Raw genomic sequence first — 21,473 nt, 5'->3', positions numbered from 1 at the left:
GAATATGACCTTATATGATCTTGTTACCACAAATGACAATCATTTCTGCCCAGGGTACTTTTCATTCACCAGAATAAATAATGCTCTTGTCACATTGATTTTTTTAGTAGTCAGAAGAGTTTATAAGTATATACAACGAGACCGCCTCATAAATGTTTGCTAAAAGAAAAACACATTACAGGAGGTGTTTGCAAATAACCTGACTAACCTACTACTACTGTAACTAAGCAGATGGCTACCTCCCAACAACATAATAAACATACATATAATTAAAAAAAATGAAATTCAGAAAACTGATTAAAGACTTCAAATGTGCTTTGACAAAACATGACAGAATGTGCAAGTTATGAAACAGAAAGTGTACGTCTTTGACACAAGCAATCATATCTTATGTCTCATTATAATAGTATGTCCACTGAAATACTGGAGTCAAATCTGATGATTTCTGGAGCCCAAGTAGCTTACCTGATAGATCACACTCCCCCTCCACAAACGGGCCATTACTGCAACAGCTTGGGTTCAGTTCTAACCTGTCTTTCTCCCTTTTCCGTCTGTCTTTAGCCCGAAATAATACAAAACGAATTGGATGATTTATCATCAGAGAGAGTGAGATAAGCTAGACAGTTGCTGTTAGGTGTCTCTATCCTGACTTGTTCTGAAAAGATATTAAAGAGCTGCCTGGTTGTGCTAGTTTCCTGGATGGAATTGCTTTTTGTTATTACATGTTAAGATGCTGGAGACACATCATCTATAAATATACCAATGGTGACAGGCCATTCCCACAGCAGATATTTTGTCTTGTCAAAGTAGGAAAAGCACAGATGTTAGTAGTAACATCAATAATGGCTCTGTCCTGGTATGCTGACTGAGGTGGATTAGTCCTTATGAAGCTTTTAAGCCTTCTCCCTGTTCATGATGAAAAAAAGATTTGATTCTTTGGTGCATTGAACACAGCAAGCACGATGACATCTTCACGTCAGGGGCCAAAACACAACAACAGCCCACTTTAAAGACCAGAAAGTTATTCATTAAATCTGTCTTCTAATGCTCCTGTTCAGAAGTGCTGCAGTAAATGCACATATTCTTTTGCAATATGCTACAGTAAAAATATAAAATATACATGTTATTATCATTGCTGACACAAAATAGTAATATATGTTATGTCCTGATTGCCCACTCTGTACTATTTATGAGACATTTCATGAGTCTTCTTACTTAGTATCAGACAAAAATGTTTCTAGGAATTGTGTCTTATGAGTGGGCATCACCGTTCTCAGTTATTTTCCTCTTCTTTTCCCACCATTGTTCATCTCACTTAAACATAGTTTAGCTGCCAAACATTCAAACCTGTCAAACTGAATGGAGGATGTACTGCAGCTCTAGTGACATTTGAAGCTTTGGACATCACTAGTTGTGGTATTCTTTATTTGACACGAGTCCCAATTGAATATATTGAAATATTGTGGTTCACAGGGGTGAAACAAGCTTTGGTGCCATGTCACATGTCCACCCATCATTACAGTTGCACAATACTAGGGCCCTGAAAATTAATCAGTTCAACAGAATTCAATCATCCAATGTCTTATTACACCGGTGCTTTTCCTATGGTGACATATCAGATTCCATCCACTTATTGATATTGACAGTAATTAGAAACAATCAGACCTGAGTCACAAGGGAAAGTAATGTCAGTTGCTACAGCCTTTTGTATTAAGGTAGCTTGGTACTTGGGTGAACAGACGGTGCCTGGCTAAAGGTGGGATGTGGATTGACGGACACTGGATATAGCTTGTGGTGAAGAACATCCCCATATGTTTGTTGGTAGATATGTATTGGACTGGCAGATGCCTGAACCAAAAGCTGCCTTTGCGCAATTGAAGAATGAATGGCAATGGGTGGGACCAATGAGGAATCAAAGTCAGTTGATTGAGTTTTCAAGTATTGGAGTGGGTTTTGGAGATGGGATTTCGAGCAGTGCGGTTGGTCCATAATTAGGGGAATGCTAAAGGTATCCCTGCACAGGTTCTGAACCTGATATAGTGCAAGGGTTCCTGAAGGGTTAAGGATATTGGGGTAGATTTGAGAAGCAGGATTGAGTATGGAGAAGGGAGAGGCAGGTTTACCTCCCTCTGCCTCCTCTGCACTTTCTCCCACAACACTGTCATCCTTGGGTGTCTTGATCTCTTTTGAAGGCGATGAGGAAAGAACATCCTTTGGAAAGGCTTGCCTCCTGCTCTTTGAGATGCTTTTTCCAAGATTATTTAGGGGATGGGCAACACAGGCATTGTGCAGTACCATCTGTGATCCTAAGGACTCAGTCATCCTGTTGTAAAGTGCAGTTTGCAATCGTTCTTGCACCTTCTTGTCTTCTACTTTCTGTTTCTTTACCACTCCTCCATTGTGGACGGTACCAACCACTGCTTCCTCAGTGGCTCTAAAGGGTTCAGCTGCTGGGTCTTGCCTGGGATTGCATGTGTGTGCAAGAGACACACTCAGTGGGGGAACTCGCTGTGCTCTTAAGTAATGTGCAATGGTGACATCTGTAAGTCCATTCTGAGGGACAATTGGGGTACTGTCTTGATACCTTGTGGAATACTTGAGGGGACCAGAAGGGCAGGGATGGTGGAGTGGTTTTAGAGAGGACTTCGGGAGACTTAGATCTGTGGGTTGATCATCAGACAGTAATGTTCTTGGATTGGGAGAATTGCCCTGATCAGTAGGAGTGGAGTACTTTGAATCATCATCAGGCTGAAGGAATCTCACCAAGCTTTTAGGGTCTCTTGGGAGGGTAGCTCCTTGCTCTTGGGGTTGTTTAGATCCATCATAAACTAACTCTACATTAACAGTCCCATCAGCTTTCTCGGCTGCCCTGTGCCTATAATCAAGGTATGATACTGATGAAAAAAGGTCAACAGGGAAGCCCTGAGGTGTCCAGCGGGATTTGGGCATTTTAGGAGTGAGCAGAGGTGTTGATGGACACTTAGACTCTTTTTGATGGGAAAGCAGGGGTATGGGAGAGTAAGAAGGGGGCACAAGATGGAAATGATGTTTGTGAGAATTTAAAGGAAGAGGTGTGCTTTCTTTAACCTGTCTTGCTCTATCTTTTTGGAATGTTGTCTTGAAGCTCTGCACGTGCTGTATCACTGAGGGGCGACTCAGTACCACCACTGAGGAATCTGTGCCTACAGCTGGTCGCTCTGCTGGCTCTTCTATTATACAGTTGGTTGAACTAGAGGTAATAAGTGGAGGAGTCTGGCGAAAATTGGAATAACAGTGGCCTTGTTTGGGTAATCCAGTACTGCTGACATGCAGTAAGAGCTTTTTCTTGGCAAGTGGAGACATGATCGCCTTGCTAGCCCCAGAGGACTCAAAGAGAGTTGTGAATCCTGAAGAAGTGTCCTCTGTCCTAGGTAGTTCGGCTTGTTCACTGGGAGGTTCTGGGATTGTTGGAGACTGCAGGTTTCTTGGTTTCCCAATACGGCACAGATCCTGTAATGGTACTTGCTGGTGCTGCCAGAGGTCCACCGCTGAGTGGCCATGGTTAAAGATCTTTGGAGTAGCCAGTGGTAACATGCTTTCATCCTTTGTCATTGGACAAGTTGTCAAGTAGGAGGGGTCACATCCACTATACCTCCTCTTCCTCTTCACCTCCTCTTTGTGCTTCTGCATCAGCTGGATTGCTGGATCATTCTGACTATCCTGTGTTGGGCTTTGTCTTTTTCTGACACTAAGTAAAGGCTTTAAGGAGTCCAAACGAGTTATGCAGATTTGAGGCTCAAGTTTCAGCTGAGAATTTTGTTCCAACACCTGCAAGATGAAAAGAAGGAAGGAGAAAATAAAATAAATGCTGTAAATGGGACAAAATGAAAGACCTCAAATTCAGATTAGGTTTGCAAGAAGTAGATAAAGTGCTTAATTAATGAATGTGACAGTGTGATAGAGATTTAAAAAACACCATATCCTCTTGCTCATAGAGAATGCTGTAGGTACATGACTATATTTATCTTGTTCACTTAAGTTCATTGACATTTGACAAGATTTCTCCTCTAAAAGTCCTTGTATGTAACACCGGACAGAGGTTGTCAAAAGTTAGTTTTCTCTCAGCTTTTAACTCACTGACCTGTTATTTATACCTCAATGGTCACACCAAAAAAGAGCTGTATACCATACTTACATATACTATACAAACTTGATCGAAACAGGTGTTTGAACCGGTGTTTGAGTATTAGCTAATAGTAAAGCCACAAACATAATTACCAACAATAATTAAAGTTAAAGTTATAAATTCACAATTTTCATAATTGATACATTGATACAGCTTTTCCTCTTGCTTTAATTGTACTATTTCTTCATAGTATAAAGTCAGTTACTGGCCATAATGGTTATTTTGTTGAATCATTTGTTTCAAAATAAAATGAGATATTATTACCTGTAGAAAAAGAACTTGCATGTTTTAATTTAATGGCCTTTTCGCACATCTTAGCACATTGCATGTATTTGACCAGAATATCAGGTGTGTTTTCGTGTTCGTGTTTTGAACCATTCATCTATAATGTGTAGTTAAAATATGTTCTGAGAGCAGGAAGGCCTTGTTTGTGAACTCTGTATGTTTCCCCCTGGGATTATTAAAGTATTTCTGATTCTGATTCTGATATACTGGTGCACATGTTCCGCTTACATGATGTTATGAACCTCTAATCCACATGAGGGAAGCAAAGACAATGTAATGAAGGGTAACAGAGAGCGATGAAGGGTAACAGAGAGCGACTTACTAATCTGCTTTGATCCGGATCCCTACTTTCAAGGGTGTCACTCTTCTCAGGACACGCCTCTGTCTTTAGGATGGGGGTACAGATACTGCTGGATGATTCTTTGCTTGTGCTGGCCTCCAGTTTCCCGGGTTTGAGCTGGGGGGCCGGCTTGTCCTCCTCCCCTCTGATGAACCTCTCATAAGGCAGGATGAGTCTGGAGAAGAGACGCACAGATAAGTGAATGAATGAGAGCAGGCACTGGGTCAAGAGTTTCTGAGAGATGCCAGTTGTAGAGTAACTCTACTGCTGCTAACATTTTCACAATATCAACTTTAAAAGGTTATATACTGTATATGTCAATGTTTTGTCTATTGCTGTATGCAATGTAATGTTTTATTGGATTCAAATAGCACGGTCCCGATGAACTATAAGTCAAAGCTAAAAGTAAAACCTCAGAACCTGTCATAATGTTTAAAAAAATAGGTACATTTTGGAAGCTACTGAAATGATTCTTTCAAGTCTCTGTTAATCCAAACACTGTACAAAGCAGAGCATTTAAAGCATTCAGGGGATTGGAATACATTTACAGGGACTTTGAGGGGTTTGGTCTTTTAAGGATCTGCTTGAGTGAAGACAGGCAGGGTAGAGCTGAAGGGCTGTTTTTAGAGAATCAATTGCTACATGAATATCTGGCACTGAAAGAGCGACTTTATTCTTGGCAGACTGCGACGTGCACTCTGAAACAGCATTAGACTATGTGGCAAACCTCTCCGTCGAGAACAATACAAATGTTTTTATGAGCAGTGTGGCTGCGGCTCCTCCAGGGTACTCATTATTTTTACATGAAAATAAAAGTCAGCCTTGTAACCAGACCAGAAAGTGTATGAGAACATCTTATTAACGTTCAGCTGGAGATGTCATTTGATGAAATCCTCATATTAGCGCAAGGATGTTATTTCTAATAGACGACATACCTTTCATAGTGTCGACGTGTGCAGGTCGCTGCGCTGGTGCTGCCTGGGTTTCCTCCGAGTTCATCATAGACGTTCTTCCACTGTCTACGTGCTGTAATCTACACAGAGGAAATTAAAGAAAACATGTAAATGTGACAACATATCAGCTGACTAATCCAGTTTACCATATTCAAACTAGAAGAAATTCTAACAAACTCACCAGTTCATACCCTCCCAGGCTCTGAGCAGCTTGGAACATGGTCCAGAGGTTTACTGTCACACAGAGACAGAAGAAACGAGACACATATAGGAATAAATAACACCCACACAAATGTGTCACTGCTTTGATTTCAATGTTAAAGTCTCTCTTTGTCTTTTGTTTTAAAGTCCCCAAGTCAAAATTGATGTTGAATTGTTTTTATCACATCTGTCCTCCAGTGTCTGTCCAACACTGACACAAAGTCACTCAGTTTTCAGCTATTCTTCATGGTATTTTAGAGTTTGTCATTTCCTGATAAACCATAAAAAGTTGTTGGTGACTCATCCTACACCTGGGGGCGTGTACTAATTTTACATCCAATAAAAATGCTACTGCCACTTGCTAAAGTAGCAATCTGCTAATTAAATGCTGCTAACTGAATCTGCTGCCTGCAGGCGACAGAAATGGGCTCAGCAGCTGGACTGGACCAAATTCGAGCACAGCCTCTGAAATCAACAGGGAATGACATTACACATTATCGAGTTGATTTAGAGACTTTCCCGATGGAAAGATTGCAAACTGCCAGCTGCCGTTACCATGGTCAGCTGTGTAGCTAACTGAAGTGACTGTCAATAGCTGCCTGTTTTTACAGGAAAAACGTAGAAATGAGGAAGCACTCTGCTTTTGGTTTCATGGGGACTTTCAGATTCAAGTTTATTACTACCTATAACACATTAGGTCATTTACTCTGTTTGAAGCCCAGGTAGGGGATCCTCTCAATTGGTGTCTTCCTCTCCTTCATATATTTATACAGAGACACCAAGAAGGCCTGCTCCTCTGCTTTGTACTGCAAGCCTCGTCCTCTTCTTCTTCTCTCCTCTGGCAGTGCTAGCGGTGTGCTGTGATTTACACTACTGACCCTGCTGTCTTTGACTTTGGTTACGCCTGCTTTGTCTGCTGTCACCTGGAAGAAAAAAGCAACGGGCAGAGGAACGTGTGCACATTCACTTCAATGTCACTATCAAAAGCATCACTAAATCCACAGATGATGAAGGAATTTATACCTCAACTGTGGTTTCTCCTGCTCTTGCTTCAGTCTCTTTAGAAGACTTTTGACAGTGACCTGACCCCTGACTTTGACCATGTGAGTCACGATACAGATAGTTTGATAGCTTCTTTTTCCGGGGACGGCCCTTCAGGTTGGGAGCTGAAGACAGAGAAATAGACCATAACCAATTAAACATTTCTGTTAGAAAATGTAACTGTGCTTACATATCATGTATAATCATTAATTTACAGTAATGCAGTGTCACATCATGATTAATACAGCCCTGATCCAAGACTGACTGCCATCTGCCATAACCCTCAATATGAAAAACAGCAGAGACATATGCGCTGCTAAAACTTGCATAACCTTCTCTTTCTCAACCCACATTATAACTCACAGAGGACAAAGAACATTGCCAAAGATGAAACAAGAGAGTATTGCACATTCTGAGTCCAGACCAATCATTTGTTTCTGATCTGTACCATCTTTTGTGTTTATCACATCTTGTACTGTACATTGTTAGTTGTGAGGGTGATTAATTTGAAGAAAATATTGAATCCAAATTTAGTGAGATTGTGATTATGACAGTTCAAAAAAAGAAGAAGATCAATTTGTACGAATGTTACGTTAATAATACACTTAACATTACTCACAGATATTTAAAAATGGTTATGACATTCTAAAGAACTGTACAGATTATTTAATAACGGCTATACATTTGGAAAAAATTATGAACCCCCTTTTGAATATGTATTTAAGTTCTGTGCTCAACTAAAAGAATTAATGATATTTAACTACAGCTAAATATGCAAATGACAAGATGGAACTCTTGCCTTGCTTAGATCACTACAGTTACATTTCTGGTAGGACCTAATCTATTATCCAGACCTAATTTTGCAAAATGAGAAAATAAAGGTAAAGGCTGGTTTCACATATACTGTCTCCATCCACTACGGCAGAGACTCCATCACCCCATCCCAGACCCCAATCAGATCAGCCAGAGGCAGGGCATGTCTTACTGGGACATCATGAGGATCAACATGCTCTATGGCTGCTAACAACAATATTTGTGATGCCTGATTGAGAGTTAACGTTTTTTGTCCAACTCCCAGAATTACTTGTATTTAACCACAGCTAAATCACCATACAACACTGTGCAATGGTTGCCTTATGAATCATTTCCTTTGAAACTACAAAGTTATTCATCGTTCAGACCTTGTTATTGCACTGTGCAAAATGAGAAAATAAAAGTAAAGATTGGTCTCAAATATACTGTGAAGTCTTTTTAGCTGAAGACAATTTAAAATGTCTAGTTAAACATGTCCGACTCAGTAAACCAACCGTGTTCATCCATCTAATGAGCAGAGATAACAAACCATGTTGAAGTAGTAGGTTTGTCTGTGGAGTCCTCCCTGAAGAGGTTTATTTAGGCCTAGCAGTGTGGACCCCAACCCATAATCCTGCTGCAGACACACCTGTAGAGGAGAGTATAAAGAGCCTGCACTGAACTGAGTCAAACATCAAGCTTCAAGGAGTCTCTCCCACAGCAGCTCTCCACAGAAGCTCCACAGCCACCAGACCCACCCTGAAGATGACTCCCTCTGTCAGCCTGCTGCTGCTGCTCCTGCTCGGCCTCTCTCAGGCGCATCCTCTCATGGAGGAAGGAAGTGCAGCAGAGATCCCAGTGGACGAAGACGACACTGTTGACATCACCACCAGGATTCTGACCTCCAACAACGTCACTGATGAGATCCTGCTGGAAGGAGACTTGTTGGCTCCCAGAACCAGAAATGCCATGATGTGCTGGTCCCAGAATTGCCTGTGGAGGAAAGCCTCCAACGGCCTGGTGATGATCCCCTTCACCATGAGCAGTGAGTTCACCAGCTGGGAAAGGCAGAAGATCGACTACGCCATGAACACCTTCCACAGCAAAACCTGTATCCGCTTCGTCCCCCGTCAGAACGAGTACGACTACATCAGCATCGAGAACAAAGTGGGATGTTTCTCAGCTCTGGGCAGAGAGGGAGGCAGACAGGTCCTCTCTCTCAACAGACAGGGCTGCCTCTACCACGGCATCATCCAGCACGAGATCAAACACGCTCTGGGCTTCCAGCATGAGCAGACCAGGAGCGACCGCGACTACTACGTCAGGATCAACTGGGAGAACATCAACCCACAGATGGCTTACAACTTCTACAGGCATAATACCAACAACCTGAACACTCCCTACGACTACTCCTCCATCATGCACTATGGAAGAACAGCCTTCTCCATCCAGCACGGCAGGGACTCCATCACCCCCATCCCCGACCCCAATGTTCAGATCGGCCAGAGGCAGGGCATGTCCTACTGGGACATCACAAGGATCAACATGCTGTACGGCTGCTAACAACAATATTTGTGATGCCTGATTGAGAGTTAACTGTTTAGTCAAATGCAATAAATTCACACTTTTCACTGTTATCTCTTATTCATCAAAAGTGAGTAAAAGTTCTATAATCCATTGTACAGATTGTAGTCTTTGAAATGTTTGGACAATTGAATATCAGTCAAAGTTAATGAAACAAAATGAAACAATAAAGATGAAATTGGTATCAGCAGAATTTGGCAGTTTCACTAAGTGTGTTTTTCCAATACAATCTGTCTTATTATCAGGATATGTACCACAGTCACTGTAATTAAACCTCTGCTTAAAAAGCCCACTCTTGATCCAGATATTTCAACCATTTACAGACCCATATCTAACCATTCCTTTTGCTCTAAGAAACTTGAGAAAGTTGTAGCCAATCATGTGACTTTTTCCATAAGAACAGTTTATTTGAGGATTTTCAGTCAGGATTTAGAGTGCATCATAGCACAGAGACCGCATTAGTCAAAGTTACAAATGACCTCCTAATGGCATCAGACAAAGGACTCATCTCTGGACTTGTCTTGTTAGATCTTAGTGCTGCATTTGACACCACTGACCATCAAATTCTTTTACAGAGACTTAAACACCTAATTGGCATTAAAGGAGCCACTCTAAGCTCGTTCAAGTCCTATACTTTTTTGTAAATGTTAATGATAAATCCCCCATGCACACCAAAGCCACAGAGTTCCACAAGGTTCTGTGCTTGGACCAATTCTAGTCACCTAATTCATGCTTCCTTTAGTCAACATTATTAGGAATCACTCCATTACCTTTTACTGTTTTGACAATGATACCCAATTGTATTTATTGATAAAGCCACATGAATCCGTTAGCTGAACTTAAAGAATACCTTAAGGTCATTAAAACTTGGATGACCTGCAAATTTCTGAGGTTAAACTCAAACAAAACTGAAGTTCTTGTAATTGGACCCAAACACCTCAGAAACTCTTGATCTCAAGATACAGTTACTTTAGATGCCATCACCCTGGCCTCTAGTTCCACCCAAAAGAATCTTGGAGTTATCTTTGATCAGGATATTTCCTTTAATGTCCAAATGAAACTAATTTCAGGACTCTCTTTTTTTAACCTACGTAACATCACAAGAATCAGACACATCCTGTCACAAGCAGATGCAGAAAAACTAATGCATCCATTTTTTAATTTCTTATTTTGGACTATTGTAACTCTGTGTGATCAGGCTGCTTCAATAAGTCCTTTCAGACTTTGCAGCTGATTCAGAAGGCTACGACATGGGAACAAGGATCAGAGATCACATCGCTCCCATTTTGGCTTCTTTGCATGGGCAACGTGTAAAATTAAGAATAAAATTTAAAATTCTTCTCCTCACCTACAACGCTCTCTATGGCGAGGCACCATCATATCTTAAAGAGAGTATAGTACCTTATTACCATACTAGAACACTGTGCTCCCAAAATGCGAGGTTCCTATAGTCTCCAAAAGTAGATTGGAAGTCAGAGCCTTCAGCTATCAAGCTCCTCTTCTGTGGAACCAGCTGCCATTTTGGTTTCAGGAGGCAGAGACCCTCTCTACATTTAGGAGTAGGCTTAAATGTTCATCTTTGATAGTGTTTACTGTTAGGGCTGGCTCCTTTATCGTCATGTCTTCTAGAAATTTCATCAACTCTGTAAGAGAAGAACATTTTACCTGGGACCTTTTTGTTTCACCCTTATTGTATTTTGCATGATTTCTTTTGCATAAATATTCTAGACCTGTTTGCTGGTTTCTCATAAAACTCAGCCAGAAGCAATAAAAACCGTTGAGTCTAGTCGAGTGGTCGAGGTTTCAACCAATTCGGTTGTTATCATTGAGGGAGCTAGAGTATATTACTTTTCAATAATACTCAAATATAATGATGACATTTAAAAGATGATATTTATTAATAGCAGTTACATATTTGGTCTGGTGTGGCAATAATGATAAAGTGCTCATTTTGGACAAGTGTGTTGTGATGTCTAAATTGTTTGATGAGTGACAGAGCAAAGGTTTCTTTTTTGTTCTCTGTCCAACTCACAGAATTACTTTTATTCAGCTATAGCTAAATTTGCATAAGACACTATGCAACGGTTGCCTTGAAAATCTGTCTTTGGAACTTCAGTTTAGATATAAATCAATTCATCGTTCAGACCTTGTTATTGCACTGTGCAAAATGAGAAAATAAAAGTAAAGATTGGTCTCAAATATACTGTGAAGTCTTTTTAGCTGAAGACAATTTAAAATGTCTAGTTAAACATGTCCGACTCAGTAAACCAACCGTGTTCATCCATCTAATGAGCAGAGATAACAAACCATGTTGAAGTAGTAGGTTTGTCTGTGGAGTCCTCCCTGAAGAGGTTTATTTAGGCCTAGCAGTGTGGACCCCAACCCATAATCCTGCTGCAGACACACCTGTAGAGGAGAGTATAAAGAGCCTGCACTGAACTGAGTCAAACATCAAGCTTCAAGGAGTCTCTCCCACAGCAGCTCTCCACAGAAGCTCCACAGCCACCAGACCCACCCTGAAGATGACTCCCTCTGTCAGCCTGCTGCTGCTGCTCCTGCTCGGCCTCTCTCAGGCGCATCCTCTCATGGAGGAAGGAAGTGCAGCAGAGATCCCAGTGGACGAAGACGACACTGTTGACATCACCACCAGGATTCTGACCTCCAACAACGTCACTGATGAGATCCTGCTGGAAGGAGACTTGTTGGCTCCCAGAACCAGAAATGCCATGATGTGCTGGTCCCAGAATTGCCTGTGGAGGAAAGCCTCCAACGGCCTGGTGATGATCCCCTTCACCATGAGCAGTGAGTTCACCAGCTGGGAAAGGCAGAAGATCGACTACGCCATGAACACCTTCCACAGCAAAACCTGTATCCGCTTCGTCCCCCGTCAGAACGAGTACGACTACATCAGCATCGAGAACAAAGTGGGATGTTTCTCAGCTCTGGGCAGAGAGGGAGGCAGACAGGTCCTCTCTCTCAACAGACAGGGCTGCCTCTACCACGGCATCATCCAGCACGAGATCAAACACGCTCTGGGCTTCCAGCATGAGCAGACCAGGAGCGACCGCGACTACTACGTCAGGATCAACTGGGAGAACATCAACCCACAGATGGCTTACAACTTCTACAGGCATAATACCAACAACCTGAACACTCCCTACGACTACTCCTCCATCATGCACTATGGAAGAACAGCCTTCTCCATCCAGCACGGCAGGGACTCCATCACCCCCATCCCCGACCCCAATGTTCAGATCGGCCAGAGGCAGGGCATGTCCTACTGGGACATCACAAGGATCAACATGCTGTACGGCTGCTAACAACAATATTTGTGATGCCTGATTGAGAGTTAACCTGAGAGCTAAGTTAAGTTCAATGTCAAACACAACAAATTCAAACTTTTTCACAGTTATCTGTAATTCTTTAAAAATGAGTACTTTATGAGTAATAAACTTAATGCAAACCACATTCCTCTTTTATTTCCTATTTTGATTCTGCCATACTTACTCCTTTGTTTTGTTTGTTTGTGTATATGCATACAGACATACATACATAAAGATATTTAACTCAGTTTGCACCTTTGCAATGTCCTCATAAAGCTACTGTAATGTCCACAGCGGAGTATAAGGATCAGTTTCAAGGCTAAACTTGGCATATTATTATGGATCAGTTTCAGCGAACACAATGCTGATCAAAATCTGATCCTTTCTCTTCCTGAAGAGCAGATCTGCTCTCCTTCATAACAGCTGGTTAAGATGACAAACACAAACCCTTAAATTCAAACCCTTGATTCGTTTGATGGCAGCAAAAATTTGAACTCTTCTGTTGTCGGTTTTGTGTGCATATTTTTTCAATTATTTGCAAACCACAAATGTTCTTGGATGCATATACTGCATATAATATTATTATATTCTGTTTGCACTCCTATTACTTATCATAGTCATTTCACCGCTGTCACTTCAGTATGAAGTGACTGAAATCCAAATCCATTGTTCTTTCAAAGTGGATAATTCAGTCTCTTTTTGTCTCATGCTTAAAAACATAAAACTCCACAAAGTAAAATAAGTACGAGTAAGAGAATATTTCAATATAAAACCATCTACAGAAATTAGTGTTGTGTCATATGTTTGTGTAATCTGTCTGTATTGTGTCTTACCAAATTCATCACATATGCTCTCATTGTGTAATAGCGTGGGGTGGCGAAATGTGTCTCGACAGTACAGGATGTGGGTGTTTTCAGATGGCACTGCGATGCCGCCCAACGCCAAAACCACCTCATTGGTCAGCAGAGATCTGGGCTGCTCACGTAGCCGGGCCACAACCGAGCGGTACCTGCAGTACCGAGGGTAGGACAGGACCAGCACTTGCTTCTGGCCTAAGCCCTCACCTAAATTAAGAGACAGAAGGGGGACATCATCAGGAGGAATCAGACTAATGCTCACTTCCCCTCAGGGAATACCCGCCACCGTCATAAGTGTCATTCCATTTGTCTGAAAAACTGAAGTGAGCTTGGTGACCCTTGAAGTTAACAATGATGCTCACTCCAGAAGTACATAACCCACGATGAAATGCAGTTGTGCATTGTTAGATGGTGGTCATGTAAAATTCTACAACAATGCACACTAAGCATGCATTACCGTTTGCACATCAATGTACCGGTAAATGCTCTCGAGTTAACAAGCTCATTTTCATCTAGAAGAACCATGAATGGAATTACTTATCAGTCCAGTTTGGGGTTAAACATGTGGCGCACAGCTGAAAGAGATATACTGCAGGTTAGGGTTAGGATACATCAGCAGTGCCTAGGAGGTATAACTGGCAGATCTTCAGTTACCAGTCCACACTCCATATCGTGGTCCATGCTGGACTTCAACCGGTGTAGGTATCAGATGGGCTCAGTATGTATGTATGTATGTATGTATGTATGTATGTATGTATGTATGTATGTATGTATGTATGTATGTATGTATATGTATATGTATCTATCTATCTATATCGAGAAAATCGGGTGCAATTTAATTTGTCCAAGTGGCGTTGCCGTGGATACCATATTGTGTGTTGTAATCAGACCCAGAGCCGATCTGGAAGCTGAGCCTGTCTGGTAAATACACTGGCCACCCTTTAGTTTTTCACATTCAAATTCCCTACAGCCACAAAGCGTTGAGCTTTCCTCATACGCTTGTTGCTGTGATGAGTGGATTTAATGTTAAGTTGCTCTTTAAGTCCTTTTGGCCAGAAGTGCACCTCTATCATCACAATAATCACAGTATCGAGAACTAATAAAACAATGACTCAATAAAGCAGAAGAGGAAAGTGCAGGCTGTTATGCTGAATGCAATTATGCAAATGAGGAGATAAATTAGATTCCAGTTTGAAATTCAATAGCGATAACTTAATGAAAGTGTAATGTCTTTGTCCTCATTCCACTATTTTTATTGCATTCATAAAAGCTTTAAGGTCTGTGTTGAGTGCTTATTAGATGAAAACAATTAAATGTGCAAATCAGTGCACACACATACACACACACACACACATAGAGGAAAAAAGAAAGAGAAAATAATGTCTTACTTAATAATCCAAACTAAATGAATGAAGTGTGCTGGAACATTTGTGATAGATTATCAACAAAAGCAGATGTAAGACGTGGCCCATTTCCACTAAAAACTTAGTGTCTTACTGTAACAGAACTTTAATAAGCAATTTAAATATGCATTAGCTCCAACAAAAGCAAAAAGCACACGTCAGACAGAGACATCACAGATGAACTTCTTCTGCCTGGAAAAAATGATGTCAGTGCAGAAATGTAAACATATATTTGGTTAGTTCATCCATTACAGAGCACTGACAAGAACAGACTTGTACACACTTGATCATAATACTTTAAAAAACAAAAGATCCTTCTGATGTGTTCAGGTCTTAAGACTGGTAGAAGTTAAATCTGGCAATATGTTTTCATCAGTGATCCAGGACCATTAGTGCCTACACCAGGAGTGTAGTGTGCCTGTTTATCAGTCTGTTAGAACAGATACACTTTTAATCAGTGCAGATTTACACACATAATGCTTCGCGTCTCTGCCTACGTACACCTGTAACTACATTGATTTTGTAATGGGCTGAGAGCAATGTCGAAATGTCTCTAGTGTAGACAAGGTGCCACTTAACCTGACAGATTTCTCACCAGCCTAAACAAACTGAACCGAATGAGTCTGTTTGAACCACACCAAACTATGCACGCACACACAAACACGCACACAGGCATGTTTGCATGGTTCTGTTGTATAAATCTCCATCACTATCTTTTTACATTATGGAAAAGAAACCAACGGGTGGCTGCTGATTGCTGTATAATACATGAGTGTGTAAAATGCAAGAACAACAAAGAACATAATCTAAAGAGCATATTCAGGCTGTTTGCGGAGCTGAGCACTTCAGACAAGGTCAAAGTCAAGCGAGTTAAGAAGAGCTTTTTTTTGTCGAGCTGCTGTAGGTGAAGAACTGCTTAACCTAACCTGCACCCTAACTGATGTGCACATGCATGTATTCTTCATAGCTGAGTTCATGTTGTATAGTACTGTCTCTGTATTTAAAGAATACATCTATGTCTACGTGTAAACACAACACAACACACACTTGATGCACCTCTTGATGATCTTGATGATGGTTTCCATCAAGAGGAAGAAAAATGTTGCTTTAAACTTCCTTATGGAGGAGAAATTGTGTCCTCACAGACCAAAACATTTTAATCAGAAAAGACACAACATTGATATATGTCAAATATGGAAAAATCATATGACTTATAATGATATAATCCATTCACTGAAGGTTTTAAGCTTCAATGAAAAAAGTTTCAATGAAAAGAGTTTTATATTTCATCAACTAAAATGTGTGTAATTCATTACCAGGCAACTTTTTTTCTACATTTTGCCAAACCTCAATAGTGACAATGTCTGCTAGTCTTAATTCTGCTTAACAAAGCTACCTGGAGAAATCCACAAAAGGAAATCTCAGAGTGTGGACAGCTTGTAAATCCATACTTCATTTATTTAAATAGCACATTTCATAAAAACATGACAACTGTGAATATAATTTTGCAAAAGATACATAAATAAATAAAAAAAATCTTGAGATCAAAGTTTGAATTTAGCCAAGTTTCACATAGAAACATTGAGTCCAGGTGGCGCTCTGTAATATGGTTGTTTACAGGAAGAGACTGAATGTTTAAAGTCCCATTAGCAGTTTCTGTGCAGTGTTTCAATAGAATAATTTTGTTTTTACCTGGTTTAACTCTGCACTCAGAATTTTTCTGATAGTGATTCTGACTGGAATGACCAGTGGTGTCTTAGTCACAGTGATATAATACTCATATGTATGTGAAAGAGCTATTTGTATTTGCTATTTGTAATCATAGCTGTGAATACCTTCGTAATGCAACCACATGACCGGAGACAGGAGAGCATGTTAACATCTTCATAACTATATGATATGATAACCATAAACATCATGACTTCACTATAACAACTAAAGATCAAAAACTCTGGACGTGCATTTATCAAACAGACGTAGGCTGGAATCACACGTTGCATTTCATTAGGTAAATAATTCATTTTATTAAGGTCACACAGTTTGTGACGGTCATGTTTGTGGAAAAATTCTCTGCTACTGAAAAGCAGAAACATTACAGTTCACAGGAGATAAAAGAATGTTGTGGTGGGAAATGTAGTGCTATTGTGCTGCTGCTGCTACTGCTGCTCTGTTCTCTCTCCACCAGTCTCAGCATAGCTTTTATGGATCTTTGGTTTGTCTGCAACTTTTTACATAATACTAATTTGTAAATAATAATAATTTGACATGAAGATGATAACTGTTACATACAATCTTTCTGAATAGAAGTTTGTCCATGTTTTGCATTGAAGATCACAAACATTTCAACATGTCTGGGCCGTGCCATTGTTTTGGCAAATGGTTTTAAACCCTTTGTGACAGGGGCTGTATAATAAATATGATTCCCAATGCTTTGTCAGGATATAGTGATTTATAATTAACAGTTCATTCAATTATAAAACCTGGACTGATGAAGAGTGAGGGAGAGAGGATTACAGAAACACTTCCAGCATTTGTCTCCCAGGTAAATCCACATTTGACAAACAACAACTACAGGTACAACCAACCCAGCAGACCATTAAACACATATGAACCTTCATTTACATCAAGATTGCAGTAGTAGAGATATTAACAAGCTCTCATCCACAGGGGTGAATCTCCAACACATGTCTGTCCTCAGACTCCCACTGAGACTACTGATTTCAGCGCAGCAGCAGTCTGCTGTAACCGCTGACAGCACAAAGGCTTCATTATTGACGGTCCCTGCTCATCACACTCAAAGAATAAATTGGCTAGGCTTCCATTTAACCATCAAAGGACAAATAAACATTTTGTTGGGCACTGGGGGAAGACAAAAGTTTATGCAACACACACTTCACTCTCACCTTGCCCCAAGTAGGAGTTGGTGGATGAGATAAGCAGTAGGTGGCGCCAATTCTCAAGTCGGAAAAACCAAAAGGAGAGCTAAGCTGTAAATCAGATGTGTGCGTTTGTTTTCTGAGTTAACATGTGGGAAGTTACATCAGATCTGTGTGGAGCCATCATTGATGGATTATGGAGCCATAGACCTACATGTTTGCTATGTCACAAAGAGGCAGCCTCCATGGCTGTGAAATGAAGCCAATGTGGAAGTGTGAAAATCCTCAAACGTCCACTTGAGGCTGGCTCCAGAAGTGAGTCAGTCTCCATAAGTCCCCATGTTCAAATGTCCAACTTCACAGCAGAAATAAACATGTTTACAGCCTGGTACAAAAAACTGTTTTGGTCTCTGTAGCTAATTTCCCCGTTCATGACAACTGTACTGAGGGTGAATTTACATACAACTTACCTGTTTAAGTGATATTAAGGCTTAAAGTTATGCAGAATTAACAGTGGGGCTGCTTTGATAGACAGGTGGGTGCATTACAGACAGTTTGTTTGAGCAGCCAGGCTCCTTCGCTCAGGTCGCCTTAGCTCCACTTACAATCCAACTCTATTTCTAGGTTAGTGGGGAGGCGGCAGAAGCAGGACTGCCAACATGGTGATGGCCAGAGCCACCACACTGAGCTTCACAATGACTCTTCAGAAACATGTGACTGACATCATAGAGACTACGTCCATGTTTTACACGGTCACAACCTATCATTCTCAAGAGCATCAGCTGTTGAGAAAAAGATAAAAACCACCTGCTCCACACGGAAAGATGAAACATCAGGTCTTACCTAGTGCTGCTTTCTCCTTCATGACATCTTTGAAGTGCAGCCCACCATTGAGAGTTGGGTCGTGGTAATGGATGAAGGAGTCTGTCATGCTTCTCTTAGAGCTGATCTTCAGCGGTAAGGCTTTCATTCCTCTGTTCCAGGCCTCGTGGTCCCATACTGTCCATTTCACCAGGTCCTCCAGTCGAACCACAACCTTCTCAGACACTGCTATCACCTCATCCTGTAGAGATACCACACACAGAGACACACGCACATCAACTAGAATAGGAGATAAAAGTACATCAGTACAATATTTGAGGTACTTGTTCTTGACCTCCGTCTCCATTTTATGGCTCTTTATATACATAAATAATGTACTTTTAAATGCACTCTATTTATCTCGGTGCTTTATATTATTACTTACTATTTACAGAAATGTTACAAACATGACATCTTAGAAATACGATGCATGGTTATGAATTAAGAGTATGGAAAAAGGATAGAAAGAGTTCAACCTGCATTAAACAATATTCAAATTTGAATGACATGTATTGTATTTAAAGTACTTCTGAGCACTAAAATCAATTTTCAACTAAATTTTATTTATTTAGCACCAACTCATAAAAGAAGTTATCTCATGACACTCCATATAGAGCAGGTCTACACCATACTCAATACATATTATATTACTGCCCAACAATTACCTACTAATAGATATTTCTGGAGTGGACCCAAATGCAGGCATGGAGTATACACACAAAAGCTAACTTTAATAAGAAAATAGTGAGGGATGAACACAAAACAGCACAGGAGCAGGGTAGAATAACCAATAAACACATAAAACAAACTAATAAAAGGCCTGGAGATCCAGGCAAAAAACACAAACAAAAGACTTAATAACCAGGCAAACAATCCAAAAGGGCAAAGACAGGGTCAAAAACAGGTGAGATACAAAACTGGTAACCATCAGTACATTGGGAAGAAATGCTGGAAAGAAGGACACAAGGACTCTATAGCAGACACACTCACACACTCAACAAGACCTACAACAGATAAACGAGGAAACAAAGGAAACAAAGGAAACTGAATAGACATGCAGGACACCAGGAGAAACTAATCAGGGACAGGTGCAGAATCAAACACAGGCAGGAAAACAAGGCAGGAAGTAGACGTAGACAAGACAAGAACAGGGTAGAAACACAAAATAAAACAGGAAACACAGAACACACTCAAAACTGTAACAACTTTTATATAGGATTATTATAATTCTAATAATTGTGAATATGATTGTGGTTTCATTGACTTCAAGTGTTTTGTAGCTGCATGTCTGCAGGTACACTATAAATGAGTGATCTGACAATAGAAGCATTTATTATGTCGGCCATAAAGAAAAGTGTTACTAAAAGTTTCCCCAGCTGTAACTAATTTGCGTTCATTAGCTGAGCAAACTAACCAAACAACTAATGGCTGCTGTCTACTGCTCTGTCTGAATGCTTTCACTGTTGACGTCACCTGTGTGGTGGAGCTTGTGTCTCCAGACCATCTAGATCAGCTGTATTAAATAAAGGCAGATGTAACTTTATTTAGTCAAGTTTGATTTTCTCATAAAAACATGCACAGCACACTTGCCTCAAACCAACAATGTGCCATTATTACAGTAAGTGCACAAATATTTAGCTTTTATCAATAAAAAAAACTTCCAATTTCATTGAGTTATACCACTAATGCTTCTCTCTCTCTCTCTCGCTCTCTCTCTCACACACACACACACACACACACACACACACACACACACACACACACACACACACTTGGCATATGAAAGCAGCCTTCTGTTTTGCTTCAGTGATGCTGACAGACCAAATTACCAATAAGCTTTAATTTCTAATGCATCATTCTTGATAGGGAGTGACCTTGTTGCATTATGTATCTGCAGTCTGCCTGCCTGGCAGGATGCATCGCTATCATACGGGGCCTTGATCATTTGGAGCTCAAGGACTGCTTTGCCAGATAAATACATGATTTATTAACATGATGAGGCAATGAGGCAATAGGTGAAGCTGGGCCAAGATCGAAGACCGGTAGGTATTTAGAGTGTGTGTGACTGTCCACACTAGGACCACGCTGTTAATACTGTTAGTACATAAGCAAGTCCTATACATGTATTGTTTCTTGCTTTTTTGTTGTTTTTCATGCTGTTTATGGTCATATGTTCAACACTCATCTTTGCTGCTGTCATCACGGTCAAGCAAGTGAATGGACTTCCCCCTACTTACATGGAAAACAGCTCTTCCACCTCCCCCTCTCAAATGAAGCCTGATCAGAGGTGACATCACCTGGGTGTTAGAATTAAGACGCCCTCTGGGAACATGGTGCCTCATGGTGCCTCATCTCATCTCCTAGCAGCAGCCAGAGCTATTCACATACATACACACACTTTTGGCATATGTATGTGTGTTGCACAACTATAAACTATACAGCAGATGGATGGTTTACTTAAAAAGGACTTTTAAATTTACGGAAAGTGCTCCAATTTTTGTCAACACAGCCTCAAATATGTCTGTAAGTCACACAGTAACGCACAGAACCACAGGGAAAGTAAAACTGCAATTAGTTACAATGATGCACAAACATAGTAATGTGGTGATTTTTATTTGAATATTTTGTGTATCCTGGTAACAGACCTCTGAATCACCGCTCAACTCTTCAGTGATTCAAATAGGTCTGGCGTTGTGCTCCTTTGTTTGAAGAAACAATTGATCAATCGTAAATTCGTAGGAGGGAATAAGTACATCAGGCACCTCAGAACTGTGGTTTCCTCATTTGTGTCT

At 40.6% G+C, this 21,473-nt stretch overlaps 3 protein-coding genes across 4 annotated transcripts in view; 2 read left to right on the top strand and 1 right to left on the bottom strand.

Annotated features, from left to right (window-relative positions):
* Positions 1-98: 98 nt before the first annotated feature.
* LOC104935189 (AT-rich interactive domain-containing protein 5B) overlaps positions 99-21,473 on the bottom strand; it is a 33,066-nt gene continuing 11,691 nt past the window's right edge. The window contains exons 3-10 of one of the 2 annotated variants that reach the window (XM_010750996.3): positions 18,664-18,883; positions 13,518-13,748; positions 6,968-7,110; positions 6,651-6,867; positions 5,925-5,977; positions 5,726-5,823; positions 4,773-4,965; positions 99-3,807 (exon numbers count right to left, since the gene is read on the bottom strand). In XM_010750996.3, the coding sequence (XP_010749298.3) occupies positions 1,711-3,807; positions 4,773-4,965; positions 5,726-5,823; positions 5,925-5,977; positions 6,651-6,867; positions 6,968-7,110; positions 13,518-13,748; positions 18,664-18,883 (3,252 nt within the window). In that variant the 3' untranslated portion in view covers positions 99-1,710. The remainder of the gene's footprint in view (positions 3,808-4,772; positions 4,966-5,725; positions 5,824-5,924; positions 5,978-6,650; positions 6,868-6,967; positions 7,111-13,517; positions 13,749-18,663; positions 18,884-21,473) is intronic. The other variant, XM_027289709.1, reaches the window with a different exon arrangement.
* On the top strand, positions 8,458-12,841 carry LOC109141329 (high choriolytic enzyme 1). Its single transcript, XM_027289737.1, has 2 exons — positions 8,458-9,349; positions 12,691-12,841. The coding sequence occupies exon 1, from the start codon at positions 8,543-8,545 to the stop codon at positions 9,338-9,340; it is 798 nt and encodes a 265-aa protein (XP_027145538.1). The 5' UTR covers positions 8,458-8,542; the 3' UTR covers positions 9,341-9,349; positions 12,691-12,841.
* LOC109141327 (high choriolytic enzyme 1) lies at positions 11,813-12,709 on the top strand. Its single transcript, XM_027289738.1, has one exon. The coding sequence runs from the start codon at positions 11,884-11,886 to the stop codon at positions 12,679-12,681; it is 798 nt and encodes a 265-aa protein (XP_027145539.1). The 5' UTR covers positions 11,813-11,883; the 3' UTR covers positions 12,682-12,709.

The sequence above is a fragment of the Larimichthys crocea genome, chromosome XVI (assembly GCF_000972845.2).
Source record: "Larimichthys crocea isolate SSNF chromosome XVI, L_crocea_2.0, whole genome shotgun sequence".
NCBI lineage: Eukaryota > Metazoa > Chordata > Actinopteri > Sciaenidae > Larimichthys > Larimichthys crocea.
Note: the sequence above shows the minus strand (reverse complement) of the source record. Positions and strands in the feature narration are given on the sequence as shown.